The 16,513-nt window shown below is 39.9% G+C and overlaps 1 protein-coding gene across 5 annotated transcripts in view; it reads right to left on the reverse strand.

Moving 5' to 3' along the window:
- Window positions 1-127: 127 nt before the first annotated feature.
- STX17 (syntaxin 17) overlaps window positions 128-16,513 on the reverse strand; it is a 32,084-nt gene continuing 15,698 nt past the window's right edge. For all 5 annotated transcript variants that reach the window (XM_082753823.1, XM_082753822.1, XM_082753821.1 and 2 more), the window contains exons 4-8: window positions 11,462-11,681; window positions 6,734-6,852; window positions 6,599-6,649; window positions 4,492-4,578; window positions 128-3,765 (exon numbers count right to left, since the gene is read on the reverse strand). In XM_082753823.1, coding sequence (XP_082609949.1) covers window positions 3,526-3,765; window positions 4,492-4,578; window positions 6,599-6,649; window positions 6,734-6,852; window positions 11,462-11,681 — 717 coding nt within the window. In that variant the 3' untranslated portion in view covers window positions 128-3,525. The remainder of the gene's footprint in view (window positions 3,766-4,491; window positions 4,579-6,598; window positions 6,650-6,733; window positions 6,853-11,461; window positions 11,682-16,513) is intronic.

Below are 16,513 nucleotides of genomic sequence, written 5' to 3' on the forward strand. Positions count from 1 at the left end.
TTTCCTGGGTCTAAACGTTCGAGCAGTTAAACAGTTCTGACTATATTCTGGATTCTTGCTCGGCTATTTGAGAAGAGCCCCGTGGCCCTGCGCAGCTGTGCCAAAAGCTGATCCTGACAGAGCCTGCTCAGTGCAGCCTCAGGCACAGGCGAGCTTTCTCGGAGCGATTCTCATGAGGCAGGGGCTAGCTCTGGCCAGCACTGAGCTACAGCTGAGCAGATGCAGAGCTGGTAGCTAAAAGCATCTTGCAAGGCTGTTTAAAAGCTTTCGGTTTGTTTGTTTCACTCCAAATGGAGCAGTTGTGGCATACCCATGCCACCTTCCCCTTGGACTCCAAAGGTGGCAGCAGGGGCAGGGTTTTAAGGCTGCCACTTGTTACCTGCTGCAGGCGCTGCTTATGGAACCGAGGTGTGAAGGCAGCTGGAATCACAGTCTGTTCCTGCAGAGTGCCTTAAAGTGCTCATCTTACTCTGTTGTTTCCTTACTTACTCTTATTTATGAGTGCTGAAGGTGGCTGAACTTCTTCCTAGAGGTGCTGCTTCATGCAACCAGTGGTCCAAGGGCTGGTGCTTTCCCCTGGGTAGTTAAAATGTGCCACCTCCAGCCCCCTTTCTTAATCCGTGTTTGTTTTTCTGAGTAAGGCCTCGTTCCTAGAGCTTGGGCATCTCTGTGCCAGGTAGCCAGCGTTATGGCAGTCCTTTCCCTGTGTGTTTGTTGGAGCTGGACCAGCCTCCTGGGTTCTTGATAACCATTGACCTGGATGCACTGACTTTTAAGTGTTTTTTCTGTTTGCAAGCAGAAGGTTGAACAGCTGAAGTCTACTTGGGGTTAACGTGGTGATCAGCATCTCTTAGGCTTTTGAAGTATCTGATGATACAAAGAATTTAGGTAGGAATTACAAAGAATTTAGCAAGCGTGTCATGCAGGGAGTGCTGGACAAAATGTGAGCTTTCCAAACTCAGCCCCTCAATTACCTGATGATCTGCATCACTGATCTTAACCCAGTCAGTGCTCAGCTAACCCCTCCTTTAACACTTCTCCAGGTTATCAGGGGAAGTTGTCCAACAACGTTAGGGTTATCCCCACACAGAACAAAATCATCCCAAGTTCTTCCTTTAATTCAACTCCAGGAGTCGATTTCTGTACCAGTTACCGGGTGCCTGAGACACTTTAGGAGCTTGTGTTAATTTCAGTCAATGTAAATATTTTAATGGGTGAGGTGTGTGTTTGGTAACTCAGGATTCTGAAATGTTAGTAACGTCATTGTTTTAATAATGGAGAAATGCTGAAGGATTAAGCTTTTAGATGCTGAAAGGCAATAAAAAGGACATAAATAAATGCTACGCAGTCTGATAGGCAAAATTTTTATTTGGTCTGAAAGAATTATGTCTATTTTGCATATCTTCTGACATCCCTAGCAATTTAAATGCTAGTTTGGTTACTTGGATGCCCCTATTTTTTCCCCTATGTAAATAACCCATCTACTTTAAAAATCATGGCTTAAATAACAGCCTCCCCAGTGTAGTGTGTACACAATGTTTTTAAATTGCTTCCTTAAAGACGCGAGGAGGAAGAACAGTTTTTGTGCTCGATCTTTTATGAGATGAGCCCGTGCTAAGCTGACTCTGTATCAGCTGTAGCAGTAGCTCAGCTCTGGCTTCAGATTGTCCTGGCATTAAGTCCACTTCAGGAGGAGAGGGTGGAGCCTGTTGGCATTTCAATGGACACAGTTCAGCAATGTATTGTAGGAAAGCAGACCTAGTTTTTTAAAATTGTACAAAGAATCAACCAGAATTCCTATTTAAAATCTTTTTCCTTATTTCCCTTAGTTTCTTCCTTTAGCTGTCGGAATGAACGAACAGCCCTCGTGTGAAGTTGTTACAGCCTCATTAAATGTATTTACAGCTGAAGCAGACGCGTTTAAAGGACAGGGTTTTGGCATGACAGGTGCAAATGAGCGGAATTACTCGGGTCATGTTTTCCACTCCAGCTGATTTTACAGATGTAGGCACCGTGGCTTTAACACGTGCAGTTTTGACAATGTTCATGATTACTTGTGAAAACTGTTCTCCTACACGTTGCTTCCCTGAGCCTCGTTCCTACTTAAAATAGACACAACGCTCTGACTGGTAGCGATTTCAATCATGTTTTAAAGGTAACACAGACGAACTGTTCAGAAAAAGGTACTTGTGCTGTAACTAACAGTTGCTTACAGTGTCTCTAGGCACAAAAACCTATCAGCTGCCATTAGCAGGCGCTGCGTTCCAACGATGCTATCAAAGCAGTGCTTAAAAAAGGGAGTTTTTTCCAAACTCTGCTTCCTTGTACAGCATTCCCTGCTTGGGAACCTTAGGTGAGCAGCACTCAGGATGGACTGAGCGATGTAAAACTTAAAGCAGCAGCTGCCCAGCTCGCCTTTCTGCTCCTCCTGAGGGCAGCAGCAATCGTGTGGGAACTGTCCTGGAAGGATGGAGGTAGGACCACGTGCTGAACGGGAAGCTCAGGTGAAAATAAAAACGGCAGCACTCCTGTGTGTAACAACAGAAGTTAGAGAAGCGAATGGCTTCTTAAGCAGCAAAATAAGGTAAAGATAACAGGCATTGACTATAAAAGCTGGAGGAAGCAGTAACAGTACCAAGCCTTACGCAGGCTCCAGAGTAAAGCACACAGCATCAGGTTGCCGTTTTTAAACTAGTCCCAGGCTCCGGTCAGCTGCCAGGGGCACCATTTAACAGGTAACTCGCGGGGCCTCGCTGTTCACCACCCTCTCCCCAGCACCTACTGGTGCCTTTGAGGGATAAAATACTATCGAGGGAGCGGGCCCTGCTGCAGCACCGCCTCCCCATGAAGCCGTTTAACTCTCCCAGCAGAGTGCTGCTGGTGCCAGGCGATGAGGATCAAGGGCAGCAGCCACCCAGGAGCACTGCTGAAGCAAGCTGAGGTTTCAGGCTCAGAATGGTTGGGGTTTGGCACTTTGCTCCGTCTGCAGTGCTCCTGAGGTGTGCCAAGGAGCTGAAGAGCCATGGAGAAGGAGTATTCTCTGAGGGCAGTCCTCAAGGGGTGCTGCTGAGGCTGAGATTGAACTACGCTTTGAACAAATGGGGAGCTCACAAATTAAAAAAAAAAAAAAAAAGAAAATGGGAAAAACTGATTATGGTGTTCATGAGAAAGCACTGAGGTTTTCTAAGTCTCTCCCTCTGTACTGTCTGAAGGACATTTTGTGCAGCTCAGCACCAAACACCTGCCCTCCAGCACGCCAGCTGGGCATGTAGCTCACCTAAGAATTCCGTAATTAAAAAGAAGTGACCAGGTAATTCCTAAACGACTGATGCAACTTATCGCATCTGAAAAGAGGAAGCTCCAAAGTTCTGGCATTACCGTTTCCCCCCACCCCCGTTAACAGTACTGCTGGCAAAATCTCACACAAGTTCACACAACCCAGCCTCGTATTTAAAGCATGAGGCTGCAGGTCCGTCATCAGCACGGCCGCTGTACTTCTGTCCCTAGTCGTGATGAATCTGTGCTTCAGCTGGATTTTTTGGCTCTTTGGCAAGAAAGCTCCGGACAGCTGGAAGAGACCTGCTCAATCAGTTTTTGTTTTCTCCTCTGGATCAATTTTCCACCTGTGAAGCCCAAAATCCCACCACCAAGTGCAGCTGCAATTCCTGCCACTTTGAAGCCTGCGAGGAGCCCAATGGGACCCCCCACCACGCCTCCAATGACAGCACCTGCCACAGGCAGAGCTGCCAGCTTGTATTTTGCAGCCTGTAAGGAGAGAGGGGAAAAAAAAAAAAGAGTTAGGAAACTTGCCTGTTGTGATTTGCCTTTTTCCCTTCATCGCTCTTGGCAATGAGTTGAATGCTCAGCGATAACTACACTTGACAAATTATTATTAAAAAAAATGTTCTATTATCCCACATGTCCATACCAAAACCGATTCAAAAGAGAGCTCTCGTATGCGTTTGGGAACCAGATCTTTTGACGTGCTGCTGGCTGATTGCATGTGCTACTTATTACCTTATCTCCATCATTACATCACATGAGAAACTGAGAAAACACTCAGACTTCCCAGTAACGCCTAAGTACAGGCGTGTGGCTTGTCAGGAGCTCTCCCTGACATCACATAAATTGGAATTGCATGTCAGCAGCAGCCTGTTGTCCCACAGCCATTTGATTCTTGTGAGCCAATCGTTGCACGCTCTTGTCTCGCAGGTGCACCGAAGTAGCATCAGAATATCATATAATGTGACTTGCAGAAAACAAGAAAAAAAAAAAGAAAAAAAAAAAAAGGTATTTTCTAGTAGCCTGGATGTGATAGAAAATTACAAGAGAGATTGATTTTTTTTTTCCCTGCTACCTGTGGGCCATTTCTTCCTTATTTCCTTAATTGCTGGCTCCCTCAGCATTAAAGACGGCAGATCAATGGGGTTAATACAGAGGGTTGCTGGGAGGCAGAGTACCATCGATTCAGCAGCAGGAGCAGATCCCTACCTTCCTCAAGTTTTTGGTTCCCTCTTCAGTATTCGCAGCAGCGCTGTTGACATTGTCTTCAATCCTGTCAATCTTCTCCTGCTGAGCCTAGATGCAAAGGAATTATGAGTGAGGCGGCCTGCTGGGAAGCAGCAGTGAGCCAATACACACCATTTTAATGCCTGTAATCAGGGCCCCACAGCCGCTTTCATCTGCCACACACTGTAGCCATGCAGCCCTAATGGTGGTTCATTAATAGCAGCTGATAAACTGTGCTGAAAATACAAACTTGCTTTAAAGAAAGCCTAACTATCAAGTAATAATACGGTGCGAATATTACACAACGTGTTGCTACTGGTAGAGAAAACAACCCATAACATAGGATTTCTAAATCTTTCCCGTGAATAGATGAACTTGCATTCCAAAGGGCAAAACAAGCCAAGCTGGTGTTTTCGTTTCCTGCTGAGCTTCATGTTCAAAAAAAATTAGAGAGATAGCATTTATAAAATCAGTACCAATTCCAGCATACAAAGCGGCATACAATAACAAGAAATCTAAATAGAAATATTTAGGTATGACGTTATAAAACAGCGACTTAACTTTACAGACATGATAGTGGCCACTGAAAATACACTTGCTGCTGCTCTGTGTGCCACTGTTCTTTCACTTAAAAAAAATACTACATCCATCCTTTCTCAAAACGCAGCCAGATTCCCCTGCAGTTTCCCTCGGAAGACAGAGGGGTTTGTGGGCTTCTTTGTTCTTATTTTAATCTCAGCAGCACTCAGGCTATTTTATGCTACAAAATAATGAGACAGCTAATGTTCACCTTCAGGAAAAGGCATTCGGAACTTTTTCCTCTTTCTAATTCAGGAACTGCTGAGTCCAGCTTTGCTATCTCCATCTACCATCTAAGCCACGCCATCAAACACTTCAGACACTTGCTAGTATAGCTAATGTTGGTTCTGTGCAAAGCCCACTCCTGGAACAGGCTACTAAATTAAAAAAGCCTAACAAATCTTGTACGTGAAGTAGCACAGGTTCAGCAGAAAGGATAAAAGTGATCTCACCCATCCCACCGAACCCAACAGCAAGGAGATTACACGACTCTCCTACCAGATGAGAACTGTTCAAATTCCTCTTAGCAAAGGAAGAATTAAACATTGAGAACTAACTGGGGGTGACAAAGATTCAAACCCTTTGACAGCCACGGTTATGAAGGTAAAGAAAGGGTATGATGGTGAGGGAATCTTCAGATGTTTCCTAGTACTCCCAGTTCAGAGAATAGAAGTTCCTGGAAAGCTTCCAACCTGTGCAGTGAAGGCTGCTGAAGCCTGTCCTCATGATTACAATTAGACACGTTAAGAATGAACGGGCACGGCAGTGTTTCCTCTAAGGTTCAGCACATGGCAAGGGGCACTGGCTAGAATAGGAGCTGTTGCTCTGGTGACAAGGACTGAGGAGTAATTACCAGCACTAGTGCTGAAATAAAAGTGCTGTCTCCTCAGAATTTTACCTTGACAGGTTCTGAACCAACAGGACAACCAGGAATGTACTTCTAGCAACAGCTCGTTGATACATGGAAGGAAGAATTATTTGTTTTCTGACCAGAATAGGCAGTTGTATGTGTTGAACTAATGGTTTTAAACATTCTTCTATTGTTACTACTTGAAAACCAAAAGAAAATCTTTCAATCTAGTGCTAGGTAATTAGTGCTGTAATAATTACATGGCCCACCTTCAACTTTAGAAAGCATCAAACGTGCAGGCTTTGAAACCAAAGGCACATTTACCATGGGTCCCAAGTAGCAAAGACAGGAGCTTCATGCGGGCACCTCAGCTAACTGTGGGGACACTGCTCTGCCTCCGCTCAGTGACGGGCAGCTCCCTGAAGTTCCTGACAGCCACTAGGGTTTTGTAATCTCAATTTGTTTAATACTGGACTGAATAAATTCACTTAGTGTCATTCTGCTACTCTGTTGTTATCCAGAGATAGCTCGCATGGTCTGAGTTCAGACTATGGACAGAAGTATTGCTCATCTCTTGCTCCCCATCTAGGTGTTATCCATTCACTATTTTATTTTTTTTACAAGTTTCTATCTAATAGAGAATGCAGAATTAATACTTACATTGACTAACACAGAAAATTCAGTCACCAATTGGCTAAGCTGAATCAAGTCCTACAAATAAAAAAACAAATGTTATTTTCTAATAGTTGCTGAAAACAAGAACATGAATATAGCTGTAAGGGAGTTGCAGCATACCTCTTCTAAAGTTTCCCAGGACTCAGCTGCATTTTCATTCTGAGGTATTTCAGGAAGGGGAGAATACATCTGGATTAAACTTTGGGACCCGTCCTTCACTTCTGCGTTATACAAAGTTTCTGAATGAAAAACACAATGTTTACAAATAAATGCACTTGATCAGACTGCAGGTGACACAAGCAAGTTTTCTCACTCTTAACACTTCTCATGGATAAATTGGTATTTGATTTAATTCAAGCTTAGCAACAGCCCTGAAAACTCTCACATAGGGAAAAGTCTCACAGCACTACACAGTTTCTTAAAGTAAATTATTGCCAAAAAAAAAAAAATTTCTAACAGCACACTTTCACAATTGGTTCTGAGAATGATGAAGAAATTACACTGCTGAATTTATGCCCAGTCAATTGCTTTTATGGCAGCTGAGCTTGAAAATTTTACAGAAGAAAACTGAGCTTGGGTCAAAACCTTCATTTACATACAATACATGAAAACACCTCACTTCCAAAGCTGGACTATTATTTGTTTTATGACTGATTTTTATGCTACCAGTTAGATTGTCAGTCGTTTGGGTCTAAAAGTAGCCAGAAGAAACAATTCTTGAAGTAAAAGTAGTGAAAACTCGGTAATATGCTGCTAAACATTTAGTGCTCTGTCCCATTGCGTAACAGTAGTGCAAGGACGGCAAACATTTAAAGCTCAGCAGTGTAAAGGGGATATTCCTAAGCATCTTCCTTTCTAAATATTCTGGATTGAATGTAAAAGACTGTGGAAAAAAATGGGGAAAGCAGATACAATGAAAAGATACACACATACCTCCTCCAGCCAGTGAGCCCTGTTTGGAGCCATTACAGCTGTAATGGACAAGTGAATACTTATGGACAAGAAATTCAGTGGTAATTAAGAATAACAAATTTGGCTTATCATAAGCAAGGATTAAGGAATAGCTTGAGTATGAAAGGCAGGCTGGAGAATGTATGGATGGATGTAAACACAGTGCAAAGATCGTGCTAATTTAGACTACAATTTCTGAAGGAAGACAGCTACTTTAATAGGACAGTGATGTTTACTTTCTTGGGAGGTATTAAAGCTTAATGTAGGGGTGACTGGTTAGATATTTCTAACACTATTAAAGTGTAAATATTACATTGAAGTCTTCTGTAGAAGCAACGAATGTGCCAAGGTACTGTAACAATATTATATGACTGTTACTACAACAAACAATGGAAAATAAATTAATCTTTCAGTAATACAGCATGCTTATTCATGGAATTAAGATAAAATAAAAATGATGCATTTTCATTACATTTGTCCATTTCTCAGCATTTTTATCCTAGTATCACAAGACACAGCAAGGACCAAATCTTACTACTCTCAGATCAATACAGCTCTGACACTGAAGCCGATACTCAGCTATAGTTACTAAATACACAGAAAAGCAGAGCAACAAGGGTAGAGTACGTGATGTAGTGTTTTATGTGGGCCTTGGTTTTCTTTGTCATTATTTTTACCCCTTTTCCTATAAAAATCCGGCCCAGAAGGCACTTTTCAGTCAGATTATACTGTTGTCATCTTCTAATAGCTAAAAATTACTGAAAAGAAACATCCTCAAGCAAACTCTTCTCTCACTTCAAAGATCTAAGGTAGAGATTAAGAAAGGTAAAAAAAAAAAAAAAAAAAAAAAAAAAAGTAAAGTCACATTTGGGCTGAAAGTATGAGTAAGAAATTTATATTCACAACTTCATGTTTTATCAAGTCTAACCAATTTTAATAGAACTGAGAGTGGAAGTGACTGCACCAGTTTCACTTACAGCCTCTGCACAGAAATGCTGTAATATAAAACACCTCTGCGAGCTTTCAAAGAGCAGCTTCGCACCTCATTATCCTCAAGATAAAAATCTAATGCTCTGCAAGATTCAATATACTGGTTAAAAGACTTCAGTAATTTTAAGAGTAGAACCTGACCTTTTGTTAATATTTGCTTAAAATGCAATTAAATTCCATTTCTATTGGATCTGAGCTGAGGACGGTGAAGGGGGGGGAAGGACCTCCATCATTTCGCTGACATGCCTTCTAAATGGGCAATCTGAATTTGTAAACTCCTTACTCCTCCACCAGATGGGAAGCAACATGCTGCAAAGAATAGGCATACTGAAGCTCCTTTGATTAAGATCAGCAGCCAAGATTTGCTTTCAGGACTGCAGCCTCTAAGCACAAAAGAAATAGGCAATATATTGCATCTGTGTTAGCAATTCAACAGAGCTGCTTTCACAGCCAGGCAAACTTCTTTAAAAAAAAATCTGTATAATTATATTTAGTTGTCTGCCTGACTGTATGTTTCCCTTTAAATGGGATGAGCTATTTCTGCATTCTTTAGCTGACATGTAGGAGCATGTCACCCCAGTAATATTTTTCTGTTCTTCTCATCCCAATCTATATGATCAATTTTTCTTCTTTTTAAAGTGTGGTTATGCTCAATTTCCTCCATATTTTAAAGGTATTTTAGATTAAAAAAAAAAAACAACAACCACAGTCCTGTTCTTTGAAATTAAACTGTAGTTCCCGTTTGCCATCCATGTACCTGTTAGAAAAGCAATAAGCCAGGACAAGGCCTTTCCAATAAAACACCAGAATGTACTGAGGACAACTGCAGAAAGTTACCAAGAGAACAGGTGTTTTAAATTTTATTCTGATTGTAACAGAGACGAGCTCACAAAGAGCCTGGAAGCGATGGCCAATACGGCTGATGGGGATCACTGAGTGCAAGAATTCACCCTTCTAAGCCTTAGAGTAGGACCAAAGACAATGAGCTCCCCACAAAAGAAGTATACACAAATTCAGCAAATGGATTAGTAGAAGTTATGGGGAAGAAGTTCCTAAAGGATAAAAGAATGCAGAAGAGCTGGCAGACACTAACAAAATGGACTATACTGAAGATAGCAGCAAATGGTCCTGATGTAGAGGAATACATGTAACACAGGAAAGAATTATGAGTTCAGCAAGAACTCTTCAGTGCCCTGGATGTCAAGACTTTGAAACAATTAATATGAGTGCAAAACAATAATATAGATGTGGAAGGTTAATATCAGAAAGACTAAGACACAAATAAATTACAACTACCATGGGCATAAATGGTAGCAAGGCAGTTTTCATGAATGCCGTGAAAATTAGAGGAAGACAAAGTATAAGTAGGTGCAGTGCCAGGCAAAGAAAGAACGATGACCCAGAGAAAGACGAAGTCAGTCCTTACACAGAAAAGGAAGCTGTAATCTTGATGTAATTAATTTTAACAAGAAGGAAAACACGCAAACAAAAAAGATAGGCTGAAACATGAAGAGAACAGGTTAAAAACATTTAGATGATCCAGATGTTTTCAAGTCCTGAGGGTCTGATGAAATTGATTCCTGAGTATTTAAGAAACAATCACTGAAAGTTCACATATTTCTGAGAACTTGAGAGTACTAAGAGGATCCTGAAGGACTGCAAGAGAATAACCAAGATATCTTCCTTTTTTTTGGAGGAGAAGGAGAATGCAGCAAATAACCAGACTTGGAAACCCACAAAGGATGAACTCCTGAATAGTCAGTTCACAGATATCTAAAAAGACAGTGAAGGTGTTGAAAACAGCAAAAATTCATATGTCAAAAGCCTATTTAATCTTTTTTACTGGTCTAGTAAGAATATATGAATTGCATAGTTGATATAATTTGACTTTCATAACACTTTCTGATACTACTACACCTGACGTTCTCAAAACGAAGCCCAATCTTCCAAATCCACTTTTCTTTTCTCCCTTGCTTGTTAATTACTCTTGAAACAGTCCCTGGAGTTCTTTATACAGCAACAAGAAGGGCTGTGAAATCAAATGGGATCGCAGGTTCTTCTACAATGACATTGACTGAAAATACTTTCACTTTTAAAGACATGACATTTCCAAACAACTTTAAACAATGTTGCTACTGCAACAATCAATCTAATTACTATTATGTAGAAGGATTTAATTCTTATATAATCAACTTTCTCACAGATTATTAGCAGAGAACGCAAGCCAGTGCCAGAGCATAGTGCGTGCTTCCCCTGAAGACAGAACGGTACAACAAAGACTGAAAGACATTTTGTATGGAAAGGAGGGAAAAACAGCAAACATCTGACTTGTTGCCTTCTATAGTGTGTTTTCAAAATCTTTTATTTCAACAGGTTTATAATATTTTCTGCTTTCTTGTTGGTTACCGAGATCAAATGCTACAAGAAGAGATATTCTCCTTTGTATATAGACTTGGTCAATCCTTCTGCACATTTCAGCAGCGGCATATCATAATGTCTATCATATAAAAATTGTTTTATTTTCGATGTTGAACGCACTGATTCAGTGAAAATGGCCTAAATGATTACTTGCACATGATTAAGTGATTTGCAGGACCAGGAAAGAAGTCAAGCTACAGTGAAACATGAAGTACTCTTCCTAGGAACAGTCTCCAATTTCAAGATCCAAGGCTATGGGATCTTCTTCATGGGAGGCCACACCTACTCTATTTCTTAGGATGCTTAATTAGAGTGTCCTCCACTTATCAAAACTCAACAGGTCATCAGAAAAGTGTGGTGCAGGGAAAGAAAATCCACTTCTTAATTAACTATTATTATTCAGCTGGTATCTCTTAGGTTTACGTCACATCTGGTCAGAAAATGCTCACTGGATACAACAATATAGACACAGAAATGAAATTCTCCTACCTCCTCCTACAGTTATAGATCTGGTTAAAGAGCCATCCTCCTGTCCTTCTAGTTGCCTTTTAAGTTCTTCTGCAGATTCAGAATGGAGCTGTAGGAAGTCTTTAATGGCAGATGAAGCTTCCTCTCTCACTGGATTTATCATTCTCTGCAGAACCGGGATGTCTTCCTGTCGGACTCGCAAACAAAGTTTCTCCATCTCTCTCATATTGGCTCGGAGTTGCTGTAACAGTTTTAAGAGTCGTTCAGTTAGCTTACTGTGTAAAAGAACCAGACACCTTCTGTGGTTACGAAGCAACTATCACCTTGACCAAATATATCTTCTAAATGACCACAAAAAAGTGCCATGTTTTAATAAACTAAGACAAAGAAAGGTCCCTACTTCAAAGTAATCCTTCAGCTCCTGGTCACCCCTCCTCTGCATCCATTTCCTTTTCCAGTCTGCACTGTAGGACTGCATTGGATTCACCTGTCAATGACACGCTCCCTAGTGCTGTTAAAGCTCTTGCATCCAGTACCAAAACCTCCCTTTGAACCCATCCTGGGTCTCCCACATTCTGCTGTTTTATGACCCAGTGCTATTCCCTGGGCTTTTTGTACTGCTCCTACAGAAGAGTCACCCCATAAAAAATACAGCTCTCTGCCAAGTCCTTACTTCAGGTATCTCAACCTCAAGGTGATCTGCTTTGAACAAACAACCAATCCCCTACTCTTCGTAAGGAGGAAGATGGTCCTGTAACTGGCAGTGATACTGAGCAAGACAGCAGACATCAGCTCGGTGCATAAAAGAGGGCACTGCTCCACGGTGCGTTTGACTTGGGGGTGCCACTAAGTCACAGCCAGCATGTTAAGTCTGTTGCCTTTTTTATATTTTCTTACACAACATCACTCGGTTCGCTACAAAAAAACTTCAGGCAGCAACTCCCTCTTCAATGGCATTTGGAAAAAACAACAGTTTATATACAGAGTGCACGGAGTAGTCATCTGAATGTAGTGGTCAGAGATGTTTTGGAAGTGGTCTACTTTCCAAAAAGTGAATTAAGCCATCTGCCCCTGAAGAGAAGGAACCAAACATCAAGGAAAAGACAGTACCTCTTGTGTTCTCTGGTGAGCTCATTTCTCAGTAGTACCAGCCAACCACAAAACAAGGGAGAAATATTTTTAAAGTTGTCCCCATCGATTTTTTTTTATTATTATTTTCTCGTTGTCAATTCTACCTTGTATCCACTTCCCCAAGTAAAGAAGTCAGTCTATTTTGTCTAGGGTTTTGATTAAAATATATAACTCATTAAATCACTATGTAATTATTCAAGTTATTTTGGTGAGCGCGTCCAATTTAGTCCTTTCCCAAAATATTTACACAAGTCGCAACAAGTTGAGATAATGTCCCAATAAAATAAGCAATTGCTTCTCAATTTATTTATTTTTTTATATAAGTGACTGTGTTGATTAATGCACTTCAGGATGCAATAATTTGCAATCCCTAATTTTCCCAAAGCAATCAACTTCATTTGTAAAGACATCTTTATAGACAAAGGAGAAGGATTACTTTTTTTTTTTTTTTTTTTTTTTATTCAATATATTCTTTTTCAGAGGAAGGGCAAATATATTTGTTTGACTGGAATATCAAATATAATAAGATACAAAAATATCTCTTTAATTACAAGGGTTTTAAGAAGATATGAGCTATTCACAAGTAGCAGGAATAGTCTGTGTGCAGGCATCTCCTGTGACATAAATTTTTGTCTACAGCAAAACAGAGGTATTTTATTGCCTAGGCTTTTAAAATCTAAAAATGCATGCAACTTTTCTTTCCCTAAAAAAAACAGTAGAACAGAAGAAATTTATAGTTCAAATTATACTACTCATTGCTTTAGGACACATTTTTATGTAATTATAAAAAAAATACTGTAAAAAAACTATAGTCAGTGCATTATATTATAAGGAGATACAACAAATTATATTATCCATTGCACTATTTACCAATTGGTTTGAATATTCTAATATCAGAACAAGAGAATGGATTAACACCACAGACAGGTTAGGAAAAGAAAGGTTTCTTTCCAGTAATGCAAATCAGGTACAGGTAATGCCTTAGGAAAGCAACATTGCATAACTGGAAAAGGAGGAAACAAATGGAACTTATTTATATACACTAGCAGAACTAACGTTTTTTAACACACATGAAAAAAATTACAGAAATACAATTAGAGAAGAAGGAGATTAATCAACAACAAATTCAAGTAACACTGCACAAGTCCTATTAGGCAACCAAAGAAAGAGCTATTGATTTGTAAAAATCATTTGTCAAATTACTGAGGGAATATTCTATTGTATGCTTAAATTAATACTATCACCAGTCAATTTACGCTACATTATTTAAGGTTAATCCCAGGTAAAACCACTAATTAACAACAAAACAAACAGGGAAAGAGACACAAGAAATAATTTTGCAAGATACTGAGTTGAATTAGAAACATGGTACAATAATTTTCTGTATACACTTTTCACCTTAATTTAAGGAACTACCTTACTCCTCTTGTTACTTTCTCCCATCGCCTGCCAATAGGCACTAAGAAGGGCAGAATGCTGTCATTGTCATAGTCCACCACATGCCCAAATTCCACCACGTGCCCAAATTCTCATTTTATACAACCTTACAATGAAATTTAGAAGACCAAATGGGAATGTCTAGACACAGCATTTAATTATTGTGTTTGCAAGACTCATATAATATATGATTACATATATACATATTACATATATTACATATATTACATATATACATATATATAAATATATAATCTTTAAGGTCCCTTCCAACCCAACGCAGTCTATGACTCTATGATATGGAGAAGACTGAGTGAAGTTGGTCAGAACCATAGTTTCCTTGTTCATTATAATACTGCTGATCAAATATTTGTGAGAAAGAAGACAGGAATCAAATGATAGTATTTGCATATTTGGTGAAATTTTATTTTAGTACCTCTTAGACTGTGGATGTGGAGAGGACTCCTGTTCCACGTACTGCCAATTAAACAGAAGCTACATGGGATCAGCCTGGAAAGGGCCCGAAGCCCCGCTGTCAGGAGACATCTCAGGAGCTCACCAGGGAGTAACTTGATAAATGTTACAGAAATGCAAATGACTCTGACTTCTTTTCATAATCTTTTTAATGGGGCAGAGCTTAATCTCTGGGGAGAGCAGAGAAGAACATCACCCTCCTTCCAGCTGTTTCCAGTTTTAAAACCATGTTTACTCAGTGAGGAAGGTAATAATTTATGCAAATTCCTTGGGTTTGAATTCATCGAATTTGGCCAAGAAGATGCAGAATTTTTCTCTATAATACTTGGAATTTTGGTCTGTTAACTTTCAAAAAGAACAACAACAACAACAGAAAAAAAGAAGGTAACAATCTGTTTCAAATAGTCTTCTCACAAAAATTGTAGGATAAAGCTGGCAAAACCTTTGTGAAGTCAGCCCTTCAAAGCATGATCAGCTGCCCCTATTTTATTTCGGACAGTTGCTTATCTGATCTGGTCTTGAAAGGACGTCTTTGTGAAGAGCTGCAACGTTCTTGATATTCTATTGCAAGAATTCGTTATCCTAATTCCCACTGCATTTTTCCTCATGTTGAATCTAATGCCGAAACGTCTTGCATCATTTTAAACCGGGTATTTCTAATTCTGTTCAAAATAGAGGAAGAAAAGCCCTGTCCTCTGTGCAGTGACCTTTTTCATGTTTGCAAGCAGACAACATGCTGGTGTCAGGCACTTGTTGGGCAAAAAAATTTTTTTAGTCTTTCCAAGTAAGTCTAATTTTCTGACCATTTTCATTTCTCTCTCCGAATCAGTCCAGATTCAGACCATACTCCTTAAAAGTATGGAAAAAGTCCTGTAATCCTACCAACGCTGACCATATTGATTTTTCAGGTCTCTTCCCGACATCATTAATAATTCTAATCCTGCCCTCTCCACCAAAATCCCTAAGTCTCTCACAGCTTTATGCCATTTCCATATTTTTGCTTAACAATGGGAGTAATGGCTATTACACAAAGCTTTCATCACTGGGTCTCAAAGGACTCGATTGAGATAAGGTTCACTGTACTTGAATAGGTGCAGAACTGAGGAAGAGACATGGAGTTTGAGCCCAGTTTTTCTAAAGCGTCCACAGATTTGGAGGTAAAGCTAAGAGATCCACCGGGATGGTAGATTATGTAAATAAATACATTTTTTTTCAGAAATGCAAATGGAAGGTGTCACGATTTTCACAACTACTGCGAAAATCCTACTGACTCTATCAACACATCCAAAACAGAAAGAAACAGAGAAGCCACACACATTGTAGTTGCACTTTCCAGATCTTTACAAACCATTCAGTAAAAAGTATAGAATAAATTATAAATTTATACCATAAAGTAAAATGCAAAAGGACACAAATGAGCCAAGAGGGCTTCATTAAACCTTTCCTAAAAAGAAAGTGAAAATCCCTGTTGCTGAAAATGTCTGCACACATCTGCCCATTAAGCCTACCTCATTACTCAGCACCTATTTTAAATAAAGGAGAGAGGGAATCGTAATAATCATTCAGCTTTTAGAATTACCTCTAAAAACACAAAGTGTCTTCCCATATTCTGCTCCTCCTAAATGCATTACAAATGGCGGTTTGTCTACAGATGTTTTGGACAGGTGAGAAAAGGGACAGACTCCCGAAGGAATTCAGAAGTCTTAACAGCACTTTTCAGCAAACCAACACACCTTATTTACATTAAAGAGTAGAACCCTTTTCTTCATCTTTTTCAGTATTGGTTTTTTCACAGCAGTATGGTTTTTTCCTAATGGTGACAGCTGACTCTTCAAGGTAATATAATGATGAAAAATTGGTGCTGCGTTTTCACAGACTTACCGTAGGACACCTAAAAATACCATCACCACTCTATGCTCTAATACGTGACGCTTGAGGACATCACCACAAACGTTGTACCAAAAACAGCCGCCTCTCACGGGCAAGCAATTTCATTACATTTGCGAACAAGTAACTGGTGACAACAAAAAA

Source organism: Aythya marila, assembly GCF_965140915.1.
Source record: "Aythya marila genome assembly, chromosome: 2".
In the NCBI taxonomy this organism is placed as follows: domain Eukaryota; kingdom Metazoa; phylum Chordata; class Aves; order Anseriformes; family Anatidae; genus Aythya; species Aythya marila.